The sequence below is a fragment of the Punica granatum genome, chromosome 2 (genome assembly GCF_007655135.1).
Source record: "Punica granatum isolate Tunisia-2019 chromosome 2, ASM765513v2, whole genome shotgun sequence".
Lineage (NCBI taxonomy): Eukaryota > Viridiplantae > Streptophyta > Magnoliopsida > Myrtales > Lythraceae > Punica > Punica granatum.
Window position 1 is genome coordinate 9,134,531 of NC_045128.1, and position 19,457 is coordinate 9,153,987.

Sequence of the window (19,457 nt, forward strand, 5' to 3'; positions counted from 1 at the left end):
GGTCCATCTTGTCCCTGCAGTTCAAGATGCTATTGTTTGTTTGGTGTTTGGTTTTAGAGTCAAGTAAAATTGATTTTTAATTTTAATTAAGTTGTACTGATTGTATTGTTAAATTATGAAAAAAAATGTAAAAAATAATAAATAATCGAGAGAAAATAATGGTTATGTTGTTGAATTAGATATAAGTGAAGTAGAGTTAAAATGAGTTTGTGAAATCAAATCAGACATAATGACAATCATATGATTAGTCTCTGAAGTCTAAAATGGACCCAATATGTGGAGCTGGAAGTTGAGCATTTTGAACTTGGAGATTCCACATTGCCAAATCCGGGGCATGTCCATAAAGGAAATATTGGGTTAGTATCATATGATCGCCTGGGTAAAATTCAGTAATAATTGACACGTGTAAAATATGAAATTATAATTTTATGAATCTTCTCACTTCACCTTGACAAATTACTGCGTATTATAAAATCACGTGATTCTGTACGCACCGAATAATTTCCTTTTTTTTTAATCTACTCACACAGTACCCACAGACGTAAGGCTGTGAGACGTCCACGTCTCATCCCTCAAATAATCCTTCACTTTCTGTTTCATCGACATTGGAGAAGTGCTATATCTGCCGAATTCGGTGGAGCCGATTACCCATGATGGCAGTGCCGTAATTTCACTTAAAATTGGGGGCATTTACTAATTGTGAGGTAGTCGGAACCCATTCGTCATAAACATTTAGGAGGAAAAATCATGGTAATTGTTACAAAATGTCTTATCACAAGAAATAGTTTTCTGGTCTTCAATATAGCGCCGCTGTATCGAAATATTTTCTGATAATCAATAATAATACGCCACTTTATCGATCTTAAATGAGTCGACCCGTCAAATCCGCGATGCATAGTTTATAAAAATGAGGTCGTACTAACGTAGGGTTTGGTACCATACATACCATACGTTAATCATCTAAAAAAACACAATTTTTATATTTTTTTAAAATATAATACGAATTTTGAAGAACATAGAAAGATGTCACATTTATATTTTTTCCTAAATATAGCACAATCTTTAACGAGTAACGTAGAAAGGCACGATTTTTACACTTTTTTAATGGCACAACCTTTAAAAAATAGCACGAAATGGCACGGCCTTCAGGTTCACTTGCACCTCTATCACGACGTCAATTATTTTGTCAAATTATAACGATAAAGGCTAATATGGAGCTAATGATGCTATGTGAGATAACATGATTAGATGAATAGACCCTGCATATTTTTATTTAATTAAAAATTAATTATAAAAAGTAAAAAATTAAAGGAATGAAAGGGAGAAGGCCGACGGTAATGGCTACGTCAATGACTGTCTCTCTCGATTGGGATCACCAGTCACAATAAGACCTCAATTATGTGGGTTGTAGATAGAATCGGAACACCCACTGCCGGAATCGAAAGAGTCCCGAAATTGATGGCTTTTTCATCTCGACGGTGGGGTCCTAATTGCACCCCGCAATTTACAGTCCTATCATTTCTTCTTTTTTTCTAAGAAATAAAATCTTTTAAATTTTTAATTAATAAAATATATGTGAGACTCTCGTTTAATCATGTTGTATCCCCAGACGCTGTTAGCTGTTACCGTTATATTTGATAAATAATTGACGTCATGCTAAAATTTTAGCTAAACTTGAAGGTCGTTTCTCTCTGTGTTATCTTTTAAAGATCGTGTTATATTTAGGAAAAGAAATTAAGGATCGTGCTATATTTAAAAAATACAAAAATAGTATATTTCTGTATTATTTTTTAAAATCGTACTAGGAAAAAAAAATTTCCTGAATAATTAACCGTAAAATAAAACCCTCTCCCGCTCTTCTCCCTCAAACAACAGCAGAAGCACGTAAACCCGAAAAACCCAGAAAACCCAGAGAAAGGAAAGAGCTTTCAGGGAAAGAAGAAAGCTTTGGGGCAATGGCGAAGGCGAAGGCGAAGGCGAAGGAGATGGAAGTGGTGAGGGGGCTAGATCTGAACAGGTACATGGGGAGGTGGTACGAGATCGCCTCCTTCCCCTCCATCAACCAGCCCCGGGACGGCGTCAACACCCGGGCCACCTACACCCTCAACGCCGACGGCACCGTCCACGTCCTGAACGAGACCTGGAGCGGCGGCAAGCGGGGCTCTATCGAGGGCACCGCCTACAAGGCCGACCACAACAGCGATGAGGCCAAGCTCAAGGTCAAGTTCTACGTCCCCCCTTTCCTCCCCATCATCCCCATCACCGGCGACTACTGGGTCCTCTTCATCGACCACGACTACCAGTACGCCCTCATCGGCCAGCCCAGCCGGAAGTATCTCTGGGTATGTCTTTGTCCTGCCTTGTCTTCCTCTGTCTGTCGATTCTTTGCTAATTAATGTCTGTTTCTTGGATGGATGGAGATTTTCATTTTGTTGATGATGATGAGCTTTGCATGCAGTCTGAACCAAAGGTTGTTCTTTTATTATTATTAATAAAAAAGCTGTTGTTTTGTTGTGTTCTGTATCTTTAAATTGAAGTGGATTGAGGATATGTGTGTGACAGTTTCTGGAGAAAAGGGATACATATTTAATGGTTATTATTACTGGTCTGAACGGTTTAAGTACCGTTTAATTAATTAATTAATTGGTTGGGATAAGAATTAAGGAAGGTGGGAACAGAGTCCATGAAGAATTAATTATAAAATTAAAAAAAAAAAATCCATGAAGAATTTATCTGTGTCTTCACAGTTGCCGACATCTATGAAGCGGACGAAAATGATTCAATAATATATAGTTATAATAATATGTCATGTTATATGAATATATTAATTCTCCTTAATCATATTAGAGCATGATCTTGCGATCGACCAGCATAACAGGTTGGGTTTTAAAGGATTTTTTTTTTCTTCCGGCGGGGTTTTAGAGGCTCTTCCATCTCCAATTTCCAATGATAAAAGTCCCTGAAGTTGAATTTTTCGGTTAATTTTTGCCATTTTAAGTTAAAAAAAATTTCCTTCCCTCCCCTTCAATTTTGCTTCTGTTAGTGAAACTTCTATGGGCTTAAGCCTTTGGCTGAAGACTCCATATATACTGGGAAATGAAGGTAGCTTGTTGTCGTCTGAGTCAATTGGAACAAGGGGAGAAAAAAAAAGAAAAAAAAGAAGCAATACGTTTGGTTTTCATCCTCTTGGTTTGGTTTCGTGCAGATACTTTGCAGGCAGAACCACATGGATGAAGAAATCTACAACCAGCTTGTGGAGAAGGCAAAGGAAGTTGGGTATGATGTGAGCAAACTCCACAAGACTCCACAGAACGACCCTCCCCCGGAAGGCGATGCTGGCCCCAAGGACACCAAGGGCCTCTGGTGGTTTAAGTCCCTTATTGGTAAATAAAGAATGAAGCTAAACGTTGCAGTATATCTCTGGTATGTGTTAAGTTTTTGGGTAAATATTGTCGTCTCGAATAAACAAGTGGTAGAGAAGGGGAAGTCTAAAATAGAACAGAAGCCTGTGGTTCTTGTTATCTGTGTATGTTTCCCATTTAGCTTGTATCCAAATGCTTGTATGAGAACATTTCTGCTTCATATGATGATGATTCATATGCTGCTGAAGAATCATCATCTTATGTTTTTGTGGGTTGTACAAAGTCTTGCACCTCTGTTATATCGCCATTTGCATCCCTCATGCAGTAGGTCGTCCGAATGGTTTGGGTAGGCAACATGAAAAGTATCGATATTGGGTTGTCTGAATGGTATGGGTATGCGACCCTAAAAGTGTCCATGAATATTGTGGGTGTGACGAATTATTGTATCTAGGTGCTAATATGTTCGAATTTGGAATTCGGGTATCCTCCATAGTATCTCTTATCTTGTTTAGGGGGTATGATGTTTTGGATAAGTACGCAACCAGGTGGGTGTCACCTATCATGGGTCCATCTTGTCCCTGCAGTTCAAGATGCTTAACAATCATATGATTAGTCTCTGAAATGAACCCAAAATGTGGAGCTTGAAGTTGAGCATTTTGAACTTGAGATTCCACATTGCCCAATCGGATGGGAACATGTATGTCTGCAAGTATATATCTATAAACTTTGTGGGCCACCTCATCTTTATCAAGAGCGCATCTGCCACTTGAAATTCAAAGCAACAATTTTGTTTTTTTTTTTTTTTCCAAACTTGGTGTGTTTAGGTTTCGCCCGATTAATTTTTAGGATTCCGAATGAATATATGAGCTCTTTTTTAATCACTAGATCAAATTTCTTAGAGTTTCATAGCAATAAGTTTTGCTTTCTCATTTGAAGCTTCATCCATAATAAGAGCATATGTTGGTATGAGTGGAGACGGACGCAGGGATTCAACAAATAGGGGCAAAGGATTTTGAAGAGGCTAATCACAAGATATTTTGTTCGAAGTTAGGGAGTGATTACGAAAAATTTCATCAAAATTTGAGTAACAATACGTATATTTCCTTGAGACCTAATTTTAGGGGCTATTTCCATTCCTGGGTATGATCACGATGAATAGAATTTCTAGTGCAAGCATTAGTTTTCCTCCTCCATCATGTGATGAGTAAAATCATACAATTCCATGCAAATCAGCCAAATAAATCATCTATAAATATATTGCATCAGGTTTCTTCTACCCTATGTATTTAACTCGTCCTTGGAACCTTTTAAAAAGTACGGTATAACGCTGATTGATTTTCTTCTCTTGGTTGTACAACATGCAACAAATCTGTATAATTGAAGATTTTATTGGTTCTTTTTTTTGTAAAGTTTATTTAAAAGGGGTTATTTAAGATTTCTATCTTAATTTAATGGACATGAGAACTCAACAGGTTAAATAGCTAGGCAATGCAAGCTTCACAACTATTGTAAACACAGCGATATATACAATTGTTCGTGCTTGGGCACAATCCCCCGGATTAACAACATGGCATGATATATCTAAGCCCAAGTACGATTAAATCACAGGATGGGCGTAAATAATGATGAGATGGTTTCCAAATGGAATAGATTCGGTTAGATAAAAGCTCTAATTTGGCCGTAAATAATGATGAGATGATTTGCGAATGGTAAGGATTCTTACGTAGCTTTGAACAGTGTCAAGCGCCGTCTGATAAGCTAACAGTTTTAGATTGATAATCATGCGGGATTACATCTATCATTTTATTAGATTTTTAATTTCTATTTTTTTTTACAATAGATCCACGAGTTTTTTTTAAAGGAAAAAATTACTCCTCTTTGGTTTTATTTGAAAGCGCAGTCTCATACAGGAGGTGTAAGAATCTCCCTTATAAAAATTGAAGGTCCCTCAATGCAGCTTCTCTAAACGAGCTTCCAACGCCTGGGAAATATAGCTCCCCCAATTGGAGGGCTTTAAAGGCTGGGATAGAAGTATGGGAACTAGGTGCTAAATGGTATGGATTGGCAATGAAGCCCGAGCGAAATTCGGGGATGATGGATGGGCAGGCAACATAACCCTTCCTTTTGGTAAGCCGGAATAAAGTGGAAACGAATGGAATGAATTTTTGTATAATGAATGTAATTATATTGAGAGGAAAATAGTGATTTTTAGATTGAATTAGAGAATATGAATGATTAAATTTAATTAGATGAAGTTATTTTCCATGATATCATTCTATGTACCATATGTAAAGAATTTTTTTTTTCCAAATAGAATGCTCTTTCTAACTCATACAAGTGTCTCTATCATTGTTATCAGAACCGGACCGGACCGGCCTGTTCGACCGGTCGGACTTGAAATCGGCATCATGTCCGGTCCGGTTCGCCGGAAAACCCAAAATGCACATTTGAACCGCCGGACCCATAGAACTGGTTCTATGGGTTTTATGGGTTTACTATTTATTGTAAAAATTGTTTGGTTGCGTAAGGATTTGAACTCATGACCTCTTACTTCTCATACTAGTATACTATCAATAAAACAACCACTATTTTCTTGTTCTTTTAACTCTACTTTTAAGTACTTATTAAAATTCAATATTTATTTTGAAATAAGAAATAAGAAATATATTTATATTTACTTACACTATTCTCATATATCTTTGAAATCATCATAATTCTATCTTAATTATCATAATTTTTTTAATAATATGAATATTTATTTTATTTTAATTAAACGTGCGGTCCGACCATTCGAACTCCCGATTGGACCCATAAACCCATGAACCCATACCCTTTCCGATTCATCATCCAGTCCGGTTCTGATAACACTGGTCTCTATATAAAGAAATGGAATAGAAGTATGGATTTCTATTCCATTCCATTCGTTTCCTTTCCATTATGGTGTACGAAATGGGATATTAGAAGCTGCATTGAGGGACCCCAACCCCGGGAGGAAGAGAACCGCTTGGTATCGTCTGTTATTTTCCAATAAAAAATATGGGCCATCGATGGGATCTTATTTGAACTGCCTCCCTAGCTTGTTAAACCTCATTAGAGGGGTTCCTCTTGGTCAATACTCTCATGTGAAGGACTCAAATCATATGGGATCCTTCTCAAGACGGGAGATACAGCACAAAATCAGCTTACCACGTACCTTTTGGTAAACAAGTCTGCCCCGCCATCGATTGTCAACGGCACCTGGATTTGGAAGACTGCTACTTTGCCTCGCATCCATTTCTTTGTCCGGTTATGTCTCATGGAAATACTTTGCCACGACTTCTTTACTGAAGGATCGTAGCCGTGGAGTGCCTTCCTTCACCAAGAGGTGTGAAGAGAGAGGAGTCGATTATGATAAGTGATTACCCATCTCCTGTTGAGGTAATGTCCTGTCTAACTGAGATTTTATAGCCATGGAAGGTTCATCCTACTCCTATTGTGACCATAGCCTTCAAGCCTTCAAGTTCGCATTTGAAGCGGTAAATATGAAATCCGTTCCATTTGATTGATGCTGATCTTCTTTTTTCAGTGTTGGACTGACGAGAGGGCGGAATGGGAGATGGATATCATCGGCTCCGTCGTAAAATGCCTCAAGTCTCTTAGGTCAGGTGTGCTTACAAAGCAAAAGAATAAATGGCAAGTTTCTGGGGATTTTCTTCCCTTTTATCTAACCTCTTTAATTCACCGATTGTCTTTAATCATCATTGGAGGTAATGGCCAGTCTGTGACACCCTTTTTTTCCTGCATCTATTTTATTTGTCACCTATCGAACTGTGATCTCATGACTGCTTTTTCATTTCGATTCATGGCTTCCAAAGAAACCTTTACTTCACAGGTTCTGTTGAGTGGCAGGGATGATGCTCCCACCAAATATGCATTCGAAAATGTGAATGAGAATCTCATGGCCTGTTTGTTTTCAGGGTTAAAATCACAAAAATTTTAACTTTAACTTTAACTCAACACACTACACAACAAAAATACATATTTCCCAAGTCAATTTTAACTTTAACTTTAACTCAACACACTACACAACATTTGTCCTTTTTCACAATCGAAATCAAAGTTACTTTAACTCTGAAACCAAATGCACCGTCAAGGTCTATCTCAAAGTTAAGGGCAATCTGAGTGGAGAGAAGCAGAACGAGAGAAGATTCGGAATAAGATGGAAAAAACAATCCATTTGCCTAAAATTCTTCTTGTCTTTCTACTTGCAGGCAGCGAGAGAAACTTAGGCAGGCTGTGAGTTTACCCGAGTTGGAGAGAAGTCACCAGTTCGGATTCGGGAAGGGAATTCTAACCAACTCGATAAGCTCATTTAGGAATTTGAGTTTTTCCAGAAGGACAGCTCGTGAATAGAAAGGCTAGCGGAGATGGAGGACAGTAGATTAGTACAGTACCTACAGGTCACAATTTCTTGAATTACTTCTCGACTCAAGCGGTAGGAGCAGAATTAGGTGCGGTTAACACAATACTCTAAAATGGCATCGATGTCTATATGCTTTGCACATTTTTTTTTCCCTAAAACATATTTTCGTTTTCAGATCACTCCGACGCATGATCCAAAAGATTTTGAGTTCGGAAAGCATCACAATCTAGAGTTCATTAATATTTTCACCAATGATGGCAAAATTAATAGCAATGGTGGTCCAGAGTTTGTCGTCGGGCGATGATTGAGGCACTGAAGAAGAAGGTATAAATATATCCTATTAAATTTTACTTTCCAATGAGAGCTCCTCACTTCTTCAAGAATTCATCTCATGATGCAATAATATGTTTCCCTTACACTTAATTTAATAGGCAACGGCGGCATGTAGAAGCAACTTACCATGGCTAAAAAAGACACGTGAAAAACAATCTACAATTTAGCGAAGAAGCACATTTCCATTCCTCTGGAATAATTTATTAGTCTCCACACGTAGGATCTTTATAGAGGTGCTAAAGACAATGAGATGCGACTTGGCCTTTCTTCAAGGACCAAAGATGTCATTGAACCACTGATAAAGCCACAATGGTGGGTTAACTGCAATACCACGGCGAAGGAAATGCAGGATGAGAACAACAGGAAGCTTGAAATAATCCCCAAACAGCACGCAGCCAAGTGGAAAAAGTACTTGGTTTCATTGTCATTCAATTGGCTGCATTTTTAGAAAGTAATTTAGTACTTGATTCTTCTCAGTCAAATGGCTTGGCAATATAAGGGACTGGTGCATCTCAAGGCAGTTTTGGGGGGGCCACCGTGTTCCTGCATGGTATGTCACTCTAGAAGATGATGAAGTGAAGAAATTAGGTGTGTACGACGATCACTGGTTGGTTGCTAGAGATGAGCAAGAGGCTCAAGCAGAGGCTGCAATGCAATTTGCTGGGAAGAAGTTTCGATTGTGCCAAGATCTTGATGTGCTTGAAACCTGGTTTTCATCCGGTTGTTTCCCATTATCTGCCTTGGGTTGGCTTGATGATACGGTAGATCTGAAAGCATTAATTCTATCCCACTTTTATTCTCGAGACTAGACGTGACATTCTCACCTTTTGGGTCTCTCGGATGGTACTATTGGAAAAGAAGCTTGAAGGTGATATGCCTTTTAGATAGGTGAGCTAGACGAAATATCTCAATCTTGGAGAACTTATTTTCCTTGTCAATTTGGATTTTGAACGATGTCCTCTTTTTGCTTTTTCATATTTATCTTCACACGATATTTCGTGATGCACATGGGTGTAAGATGTCGAAGTCTTTGCGTAGATCCATTAGAGGTGATAAATGGAATAACCCTTGAAGGCCTTCGCAAGAGGCTAGAGGAGGGTAACTTGGACCCCAAGGAATTGGCTATTGACGAAGTGGGACAGACCAAGGATTTCCCTAAAGGTATTGCTGAATGCAATACTCTTCTGTTTGCCCTTGTTTCATACACAGCTCAGGTTCGTTCGTGCATTTGCTGAAGTCATTTTTTTACCCATGACGTAATCCTTATTCCATTCCTGCAAACAAAGAAAATGTCATTTATTGTTATTGCTTATCACTAATTTGAATTTATTCTATCTTGTTTTCCATCGGATTAAATCATAAAAATTTCATTCTTAAATGTTGGCAAACAAGATATTTATATTGGCTCTATGTTGATGTCTTTTCTACATATGTCACAGAGCTTATGGAAAATGACGTATTAGTAAAAGAAGTCAGCTAACAGAACACGTCAATTACATATGTCAATTGTACTAAAAATTAATGATAATAATACAAGCGTGTACAATAACTCAAATCATTGCATGTGATCCACTGCGCAAGATCTAGCAGAAGATCGAGAGCAGGGTGAAGATATATGTTTGTATAGGGAAAAACATTTGAGACTCATTATCTCAGGACCAACAAAGATCCAGGGATCAATTTCGAAGTCAAGGTAATTTGTGTTGGGCTGTGGCAATGTGACACGCCTTGTGAATTGAATCTTCCAACACAGATGGTACCTTTTTATATACTTGGAAAGCTATGAATATGTGAACCCAACAACATTTTGATAGCATATATATATTTTACTTTGCTTTCATGGCTCTCTTTCAGGTAAGCCGTGTTAAGTCATTCAGTGGATTTTATGGAAAGGAATGGCCACATAGGAGGCTGAGATGGTTGCACTCCTTAGGGAGCTGCGAGGTGACCGCTAATTTCAAGTCCGCAATTCTCGAGATGCTAGTAACCACTAGTCGGGTTTGTGAATGTAGCCATTGTGTCGTTGGCTCACTTGTGTAGTTATTTGTTCTTTGAGCTAAAACTATCTTTGTTTTATTTGTTTGTAGGCGGCTGCTCTCATGCTATTCCACTTGTCCAATACACAGACATATTCGAATATAAAATCACAGTTAAATCTGTGTGAAGTCATTTTTTTACCCATGACGTGATCTTTATCCCATTCCGCAAACAAAGAAAATGTCGTGTATTGTTATTACTTATCACTAATTTGAATTGATTCTTCCATATCACATCCACTTTCTAGTCCGAAAAAATAAATTTGGAGGCTATTCCTCTGGCAAGTCGCCTTCACGATGAAGGTCAACCTATAGCATCTTATCTCCCAAGCTCTCGATCTTCTGCAAGATCTTGCGCAGTGGATCCAGTCCAACGACAGAGACCCGCTAATTATCGTAGTCACTCAAGAAAAGAGCCAAGAGCTCCCCCTTGCACTCAGCTAGGAAAACTTGCTCAATGTTTTGATTATGTTTCCAGCACTTCAAAAGCACGCACAATGCTCTGAGTTATTTTATACGCTTATATTATCGTTATTAATTTTCAATACAATTGACTTATGTAATTGACGTGTTTCGTTAGCTGACTTCTTTTATTAACATGTCATTTTCCATAAGCTCTGTGATATATGTAGAAAAGACATCAACCTAAAGCCAATAAAGATATCTTGTTTGCCAATATACATATGCTATGTGATATCTTGTTTGCCGTCGGAGTAAATCATAAAACTTTCATTCTTAAATATTGGCAAACAAGATATCTGTATTGGCTCTATGTTGATGTCTTTTCTACATGTATCACAGAGCTTATGGAAAATGACGTGTTAGTAAAAGAAGTCGGCTAACAGAACACATCAAATGAAAGCTCTGAAAGATCTACCATTGTTTCTCCAACCTTCATCTATTAATTATATGTATCCTAAGTCTATAAAGGACTAAACTGCAAGATAGACAATCTACTTGGTTGATATCATGAATTACAAAGATGCTCAACGTTATGCAGGAGTACTGGCGGAGATGAAGATTACCTTGCTCAGCAGAACTTGTTCCCTACTACCACTAGTCTACTGCGCCGTACCAAACAGATGGAGAATGAAACTTTTTATCCGATTGAAGCAAGGCCACTTCTATCATTTGAATAACACAAATGAATTAGTAGCCACTCGAACTGTAATAGCAACCGACAACCATTAACAATAACATAGCATACATGTCCCCCACTCCCCTGCACCAACGACTCCTATGGTGGAGAAATTTCAACTTGGGCGATCCCCTCTTGCAATTGATCGAATCTGTGCAACAGTAAATTTGCATCGGCATCAAGAGCGGCAATCTTCTCGTAAGGGGTGCAGGGAAAGCGTGGCTCCCACAGAGAGCACTACAATCCACGGGATGATCATTTTGGCGACTTGTTGGCAGTGGAATGTTGAATTATGAGCATGCACAATGCTTCCACCCTCGCTGAATGCGACAACGAGGTTCATTAGTCCATGGAACTTCGTAATAACCCTATCAACCTGTGCCCGGAGCTCTCGATCTTCAACTGCTAGATTTTGAAGCTCTCTGTCGATATTCCTAGCCATCTACTTCTCCTCCTCTGTCCTTGACTGTAGTGCCATTGCTGCTACGAACCCCATCGAACTTGCGATGGTTGATGAAAGGTAAGAAGCGAAGAGTGAGAGAAGTTCTTAAAGATCTACCATTGTTTCTCCAACCTTCTCGCATCTATTAATTATATGTATCCTAAGTCCATCAAATGGACTAAATTGCAAGAGAGAAAATATGCTTGGTTGAGATCATGAATTACAAAGATGCTCAACGTTATGTAGGAGTACTAGCAAAGATGAAGATTACCTGGTTCAGCGAAACCTGTGCCCCACTACCACCAGTCTCCTGCGCATGCCAAGCAGATGGAGAATGAAACTTTTTATCCAATTGAAGCAGGGCCACTTATATCATTTGAATAACAAATGAATGATTTAGTAGTCAATCGAAATGTAATAGCAATCGACAACCATTAATAACAACATGGCATACCTGTCCCTCTCTCCTCGGCACCAGCTGCTCCTGTAGTGGAGAAATTTCGACTTTGGGCTAGCTTCTCTTGCAATTGATCGAATCATTTGAGACTCAAAGATTATCTCCGGACTAATAAAGATCCTAGGATCGATTTCGAAGTCGGGGTACTTTGGGTTGGGCTGTGGCAATGTGACACGCCTTGTGAATTGAATCTTCCAACACAGATGGTACATTTTTTTATACTTGGAAAGCTATGAATATGTGAACCCAACAACATTTTGATAGCATATATATTTTACTTTAATTTCATGTCTCTCTTCCAGGTAAGCCGTGTTAAGTCATTCAGTGGATTTTATGGAGAGGAATGGCCACATAGGAGGCTGAGATGGTTGCACTCCTTAGGGAGCTGCGAGGTGACCGCTAATTTCAAGTCTGCAATTCTAGAGATGCTAGTAACCACTAGTCGGGTTTGTGAATGTAGCCATTGTGTCGTTGGCTCGCTTGTGTAGTTATTTGTTCTTTGAGCTAAAACTATCTTTGTTTTATTTGTTTGTAGCCGGCTATTCTCATGCTATTCAACTCATCCGATAGACTAACATATTCGAATATAAAATCACTGTTAAATCTGTGTGAAGTCATTTTTTTACCCATGACGTGATCCTTATCCCATTCCTGCAAACAAAGAAAATGCCATGTACCGTTATTACTTATCGCTAATTTGAATTGATTCTTCCATATCACATCCACTTTCCAATCGGAAAAAATAAATTTAGAGGCTATTCCTCTGGCAAGTTGCCTTCACGATGAAGGTCAACTTATAGCATCTTATCTCCCAAGCTCTCGATCTTCTGCAAGATCTTGCGCAGTGGATCCAGCCCAGTGACAGAGACCCGCTAATTATCGTAGTCACTCAAGAAAAGAGCCAAGAGCTCTCCCTTGCACTCAGCTAGGAAAACTTGCTCAATGTTTTGATTATGTTTCCAGCACTTCAAAAGCACGCACAATGCTCTGAGTTATTTTATACGCTTCTATTATTGTTATTAATTTTCAATACAATTGACTTATGTAATTGACGTGTTTCGTTAGCTGACTTCTTTTATTAACATGTCATTTTCCATAAGCTCTGTGATATATGTAGAAAAGACATCAACCTAAAGCCAATATAGATATCTTGTTTGCCAATATACATATGCTATGTGATATCTTGTTTGTCGTCGGAGTGAATCATAAAACTTTCATTCTTAAATATTGGCAAACAAGATATCTGTATTGGCTCTATGTTGATGTCTTTTCTACATGTATCACAGAGCTTATGGAAAATGACGTGTTAGTAAAAGAAGTCGGCTAACAGAACACATCAAATGAAAGCTCTGAAAGATCTACCATTGTTTCTCCAACCTACTTGCATCTATTAATTATATGTATCCTAAGTCTATAAAGGACTAAACTGCAAGATAGAAAATCTACTTGGTTGATATCATGAATTACAAAGATGTTCAACGTTACGCAGGAGTACTGGCGGAGATGAAGATTACCTTGTTCAGCAGAACCTGTTCCCCAGTACCACCAGTCTACTGCGCCGTACCAAACAGATGGAGAAGAAAACTTTTTATCCGATTGAAGCAAGGCCACTTCTATCATTTGAATAACACAAATGAATTAGCAGCCAATCGAACTATAATAGCAACCGACAACCATTAACAATAACATAGCATACCTGTCCCCAACTCCCCTGCACCAACGACTCCTATGGTGGAGAAATTTCAACTTGGGCGAGTCTCTCCTGCAATTGCTCAAATTATTTGAGACTCAAAGATTATCTCTGGACTAACAAAGATCCTGGGATCGATTTCGAAGTCAAGGTACTTTGTGCTGGGTGGCAATGTGACACGCTTTGTGAGTTGAATCTTCCAACACAGATGGTACCTTTTTATGTACTTTGAAAGCTATGAATATGTATTGTTAGCATATATATTGTACTTTGCTTTCATGGCTCTCTTTTAGGTAAGTCGTGTTAAGTCAGTGGATTTTATGGAGAGGAATGGCCACATAGGAGGTTGAGATGGTTGCACTCTTTGGGGAGCTCGAGGTGACCGCTAATTTCAAGTCCGCAATTCTCGAGATGCTAGTAACCACGAGTCGAGTTTGTGAATGTAGCCATTATGTTGTTGGCTCACTTGTGTAGTTATTTGTTCTTTGAGCTAAAACTATCTTTGTTTTATTTGTTTGTATGCAGCTATTCTCATGCTATTCAACTCATCCGATACACTAACATATTCGAATATAAAATCATAGTTAAATCTGTGTGAAGTCATTTTTTTACCCATGACGTGATCCTTATCCCATTCCTGCAAACAAAGAAAATGCCATGTACCGTTATTACTTATCGCTAATTTGAATTGATTCTTCCATATCACATCCACTTTCCAGTCCGAAAAAATAAATTTGGAGGCTATTCCTCTGGCAAGTTGCCTTCACGATGAAGGTCAACTTATAGCATCTTATCTCCCAAGCTCTCGATCTTCTGCAAGATCTTGCGCAGTGGATCCAGCCCAACGACAGAGACCCACTGATTATCGTAGTCACTGAAGAAAAAAGCCAAGAGCTCCCCCTTGCACTCAGCTAGGAAAACTTTTTTAATGTTTTAATTATGTTTCCAGCACTTCAAAAGCACGCACAATGCTCTGAGTTATTTTATACGCTTCTATTATTGTTATTAATTTTCAATACAATTGACTTATGTAATTGACATGTTTTGTTAGCTGACTTCTTTTAGTAACATGTCAGTTTCCATAAGCTCTGTGATATATGTAGAAAAGACACCAACCTAAAGCCAATATAGATATCTTGTTTGCCAATTTACATAAGCTATGTGATATCTTGTTTGCCGTCGGAGTAAATCATTAAACTTTCATTCTTAAATATTGGCAAACAAGATATCTGTATTGGCTCTATGTTGATGTCTTTTCTACATGTATCACAGAGCTTATGGAAAATGACGTGTTAGTAAAAGAAGTCGGCTAACAGAACACATCAAATGAAAGCTCTGAAAGATCTACCATTGTTTCTCCAACCTTCTTGCATCTATTAATTATATGTATCCTAAGTCTATAAAGGGCTAAACTGCAAGATAGAAAATCTACTTGGTTGATATCATGACTTACAAAGATGCTCAACGTTATGCAGGAGTACTGGCGGAGATGAAGATTACCACCAGTCTACTGCGCCGTACCAAACAGATGGAGAAGGAAACTTTTTATCCGATTGAAGCAAGGCCACTTCTATCATTTGAATAACACAAATGAATTAGTGGCCAATCGAACTGTAATAGCAACCGACAACCATTAACAATAATATAGCATACTTGTCCCTCACTCCCCTGCACCAACGACTCATATGGTGGAGAAATTTCAACTTGGGCGAGCCCCTCTTGCAATTGATCAAATCATTTGGGACTCAAAGATTATCTCTGGACTATCAAAGATCTTGGAATCGATTTCGAAGTCAAGGTACTTTGAGCTGGGTTGTGGCAATGTGACACGCCTTGTGAGTTGAATCTTCCAAAACAGATGGTACCTTTTTATATACTTTGAAAGCTGTGAATATGTATTGTTAGCATATATATTTTACTTTGCTTTCATGGCTCTCTTTTAGGTAAGCGGTGTTAAGTCATTCAGTGGATTTTATGGAGAGGAATGGCCGCATAGGAGGCTGAGATGGTTGCACTCCTTGGGGAGCTGCGAGGTGATCGCTAATTTCAAGTCCGCAACTGTCGAGATGCTAGTAACCACGAGCTGGGTTTGTGAATGTCGTCATTGTAACAACATTTTGTGTAATTATTTGTTCTTTGAGCTAAAACCGTTTTTGTTTTATTTGTTTGTAGGCGGCTGTTCTCATGCTATTCAACTCGTCCGATATACTAACATATTCGGATATAAAATCACAGTTAAATATGTGTGATAGCTATATGGTCAGAATTCTACACTCGTTATTGTCTAGAGACTACAAGGTTCTTGTGAAGATTCCGGAGTCAAATTCCATTTCCTGTAATGATAGCTTCTTATTCAATGAAAATTTCACTCTGATGGTGAGGAGAATCAAAGGTATGCTCTGCACAGAGAGTGACAGGGAAGGTCCTAGTTCTTTCATCACTGTTTATCACTGATTAGGCTTGAATCTCACCATAAGATAAATACTTGCATTGCCAGATTCCTCTGCTTCCTCGTGTGGACGAGAATCTAAATGAGAAAAGAAAAGGTCACCGAGGAGATTTCTAAGGACCAAACAGTGGTTATCGACACCATGATCGTGCAACTCATGAAGAGTCGCAAGGTGTTGGCTTATGAATGAGTGACCGCTCCGAGCACTTGGGATGCATGTTCGAGGCCTCTGCTCCTCTTGTAATCTCGACTTGATTCTTTCCTCAGATTCCTTCGTACTTATGTTATTGGAATCCGTGTTTCTCTGTCCAAGAGTCATCAGGATTAATATCCGGAGCGATTGTTCATTTTTCTCTGTGTGTGATAGTTGCCATTGTTCATTTTGCTCTGTGTGTAATAGTTGCAATTGTTCGTTTTGCTTTCCTGTAGCAGGATGTCAGAGCCATACATAGGAGATTAGAGAGCTTGATAGATCGAGAATACCTCGAGAGAGATGTCAATGACTCAGATTTAGTCGAGTACATAGCATGAGATTGGGGCAGCACTGAAGATTGATTTGCATCACCAACTCCAACTAAAGACTTGAATGCGTATCTCGACAAAGCTACTGTTTACGAAGGTAACTGTTTTCTACCAGCGATGTGAAGACTTATCTAACTACATCAATCCTCTGGCTGCTTTTGTACGTCTTTTGTCATATGGGTTTTGTTACAAGTACTCTTAATTTGCCACTTATCCGATTACTAAGATGCTATTGGGTGGGGCAGGAATGTTTGAAGGACTTGAAACTCTAGTTAGCAAGTTCAAATTGAGCTTATTTTGTTATTAGCATCTCTTCGGAACACTTCCCTATAGCTTTTCCTTGTTGCCAGATTAATCGGAGAATTCGGCAAACAAGAGGGGATCTTTTAGGTTCTGCATTCAGTTAGCACTAGCAATCACAGAGAAGAGATGCTTAACTCATGCTGCAACCGTTAGCCAACAGATTGACTTTTTGAATTAGCCAAAGCTACAGGATTATCATCAGCATTAAAGGGGTCGCTGAGATTGATCTTTCCGGTTTACGCTTGCTCTTAGAACATCAACACGTTTGTATCTTATGCAATGAACATAATATCCTCCCAATCGTCATGTCAGCGTCCCCAGACCTTGTCTTTCCAGTTGGGCCTTCTTGCTTAAGATGTTACTCCTGTATCTTCGGTTTTGTATAGCGAATTTTTGATCATAAGTATCAATGTTCCCGCTTCGGTTCCGTTGTTTTCTTGATCAGAGATGAGAAATGCGCAGGCTCTTCTTCTCCACCTCAGTTTCCAACCAGTCCTATTACAGTAGATGAATCTTCCTCCTTATGCAGAGGTCTTCTCCTCTCTCTCTCTCTCTCTCTCTCTCTCTCTCTATGTACCGTATCGCTGGTACTGGCATACCAAAGATTTTGCCATCATCTTTCCAATGTGATAGACTCTTTTTCAGTGCTTCATAGACTTCACAAACTGCGGTGTTTGAGATAGAACAATACTCTTGCCCATAAAAATTGACTATAGGTCCCATTCAACATTATACTCCTTTCAGGAATGCTTGGAAATCATCAATGGGCAGAAAAATGAACTGCCCCTTCACGTCCCGAATCCCTGAGCATTATATTGGTTTTGACAAATTGTTTCGCAGTGACAAGGATGAAAATAATGCCCCTACATATACTTAAATTGCATTTAGAACTCACAAACCGGGTTCTCAAATATAAGAAGCACATTTCATATAGTAGACAACCTTGTGCATACGTTTCATATCTCCAGCCATTCCATTCCTTCCTGAACATCATCTTTCTGACAATTCAAGTTCAAACATCAAAGGTAGATGTATCTCTGTGGCTATCTTGTAAGGAAATGATAGCCAAATATCGAGAGAACCAGAGTTCCTTTCTTCCTTTGAATGCTCACACACAGAATAATCGCAGCAAGAAGACAATTTGGGTTTTAATTAATAGAATTGAATCGAGAAGGGAACGAAACATCATGTTAAGTCGTCGGAAGGGAATTCAAGAATCATGCCTAGCTTATTTTACGAAAAACACGACAAAGATCTGAAGAAACCAAATGTGCTTTGATTAATGCCTCCGACAAACACCTTGAAAATATGCGTTCAATACTGGAAATAGGCATTCGATACTGTAAGCCTTGTACTGCCATTACATTCCATTAGTCAGCTGCTCCATATTTCCTCATCCAGAACTGACCGATTCTTATTGGCATCTAGATTAGGGCAGTTTAATCCTTAAACATGTCCTTATACCTGTGATAGTACCGACATAACAACCGACCTCTCCTGTGTAAAGCTTAGGTGTGTCCTGAAATACTTTAGCTCACATACTCTCAGCAAGTTGCAGAAGAAAGGAGATACTAATTATCTATACATACACTATAAATAAAAAGCACGAAGCTCCTTAAGAGTGCTTCTCCACATTTAATTTCTTACAATGCCCTTTTATTTTAATCATGATTCCGAATTTGCTGTTCTCTCTTGAAGAGCCTCCCTTGCGCTCCCTTCGCCCATCTTTTTCCCCTAAACCGTCCCTTGCCCTTTTCACATCACAGTTATTTGGGGTCAAGTAAAGATTATTACATCTTTGCACAGTTACATCTCTCCCGTGGGAAGAATTAGACGTTTACATGCTTCATCCTTTCTAATAAGGTTTAGCATGTCCTTCAATTAAGTTTATTGATTGAACCTATTTGTGTTTAACAAATACACACTTCCTCTTTTCTAATAAGGTTTAGCTCCTGGAAGCTGTATCATTTTGAAGGAAATACAATCCTCGTCTACCGTAAAACTCAGGATCCAACGATCAACAGTAATTACTGCAAGTACGATAATCAAGGCCTGCAGCTGTTCACATATTTGCTCTACCTTGCTGGGTTAATCTCAACTTTCTTCGCGTCATACACCACCCCAGTCTTAGGCAGGAAACCAAGCATGCTTATTGTCGGAATATTCTTCATAGCTGGCGTGAAGTCACCATCATCACCAGAGATGGGAGGGGGTGGCTACTCAAACTCAGAATCGAAGTCAAACATTCGACCCATAGTCGATGGGAGAGATACAGTGGAAATAAAAATCATCTTCTTCACTGAAGGTGGGGATGCTCTCGTCA

At 38.8% G+C, this 19,457-nt stretch overlaps 1 protein-coding gene across 1 annotated transcript; it reads left to right on the forward strand.

Moving 5' to 3' along the window:
- Window positions 1-1,854: 1,854 nt before the first annotated feature.
- LOC116195723 (temperature-induced lipocalin-1-like) lies at window positions 1,855-3,661 on the forward strand. The gene is made up of 2 exons (XM_031525039.1): window positions 1,855-2,342; window positions 3,206-3,661. The coding sequence occupies exons 1-2, from the start codon at window positions 1,956-1,958 to the stop codon at window positions 3,389-3,391; spliced, it is 573 nt and encodes a 190-aa protein (XP_031380899.1). The 5' UTR covers window positions 1,855-1,955; the 3' UTR covers window positions 3,392-3,661.
- Window positions 3,662-19,457: the final 15,796 nt, after the last annotated feature.

Bases quoted from the DNA above. Each gene is read 5' to 3' on its own strand.
- LOC116195723 (XM_031525039.1), top strand. From the start codon at position 1,956: ATGGCGAAGGCGAAGGCGAAGGCGAAGGAGATGGAAGTGGTGAGGGGG. The intron at 2,343-3,205 runs GTATGTCTTTGT...GGTTTCGTGCAG, and splicing joins CCAGCCGGAAGTATCTCTGG to ATACTTTGCAGGCAGAACCA.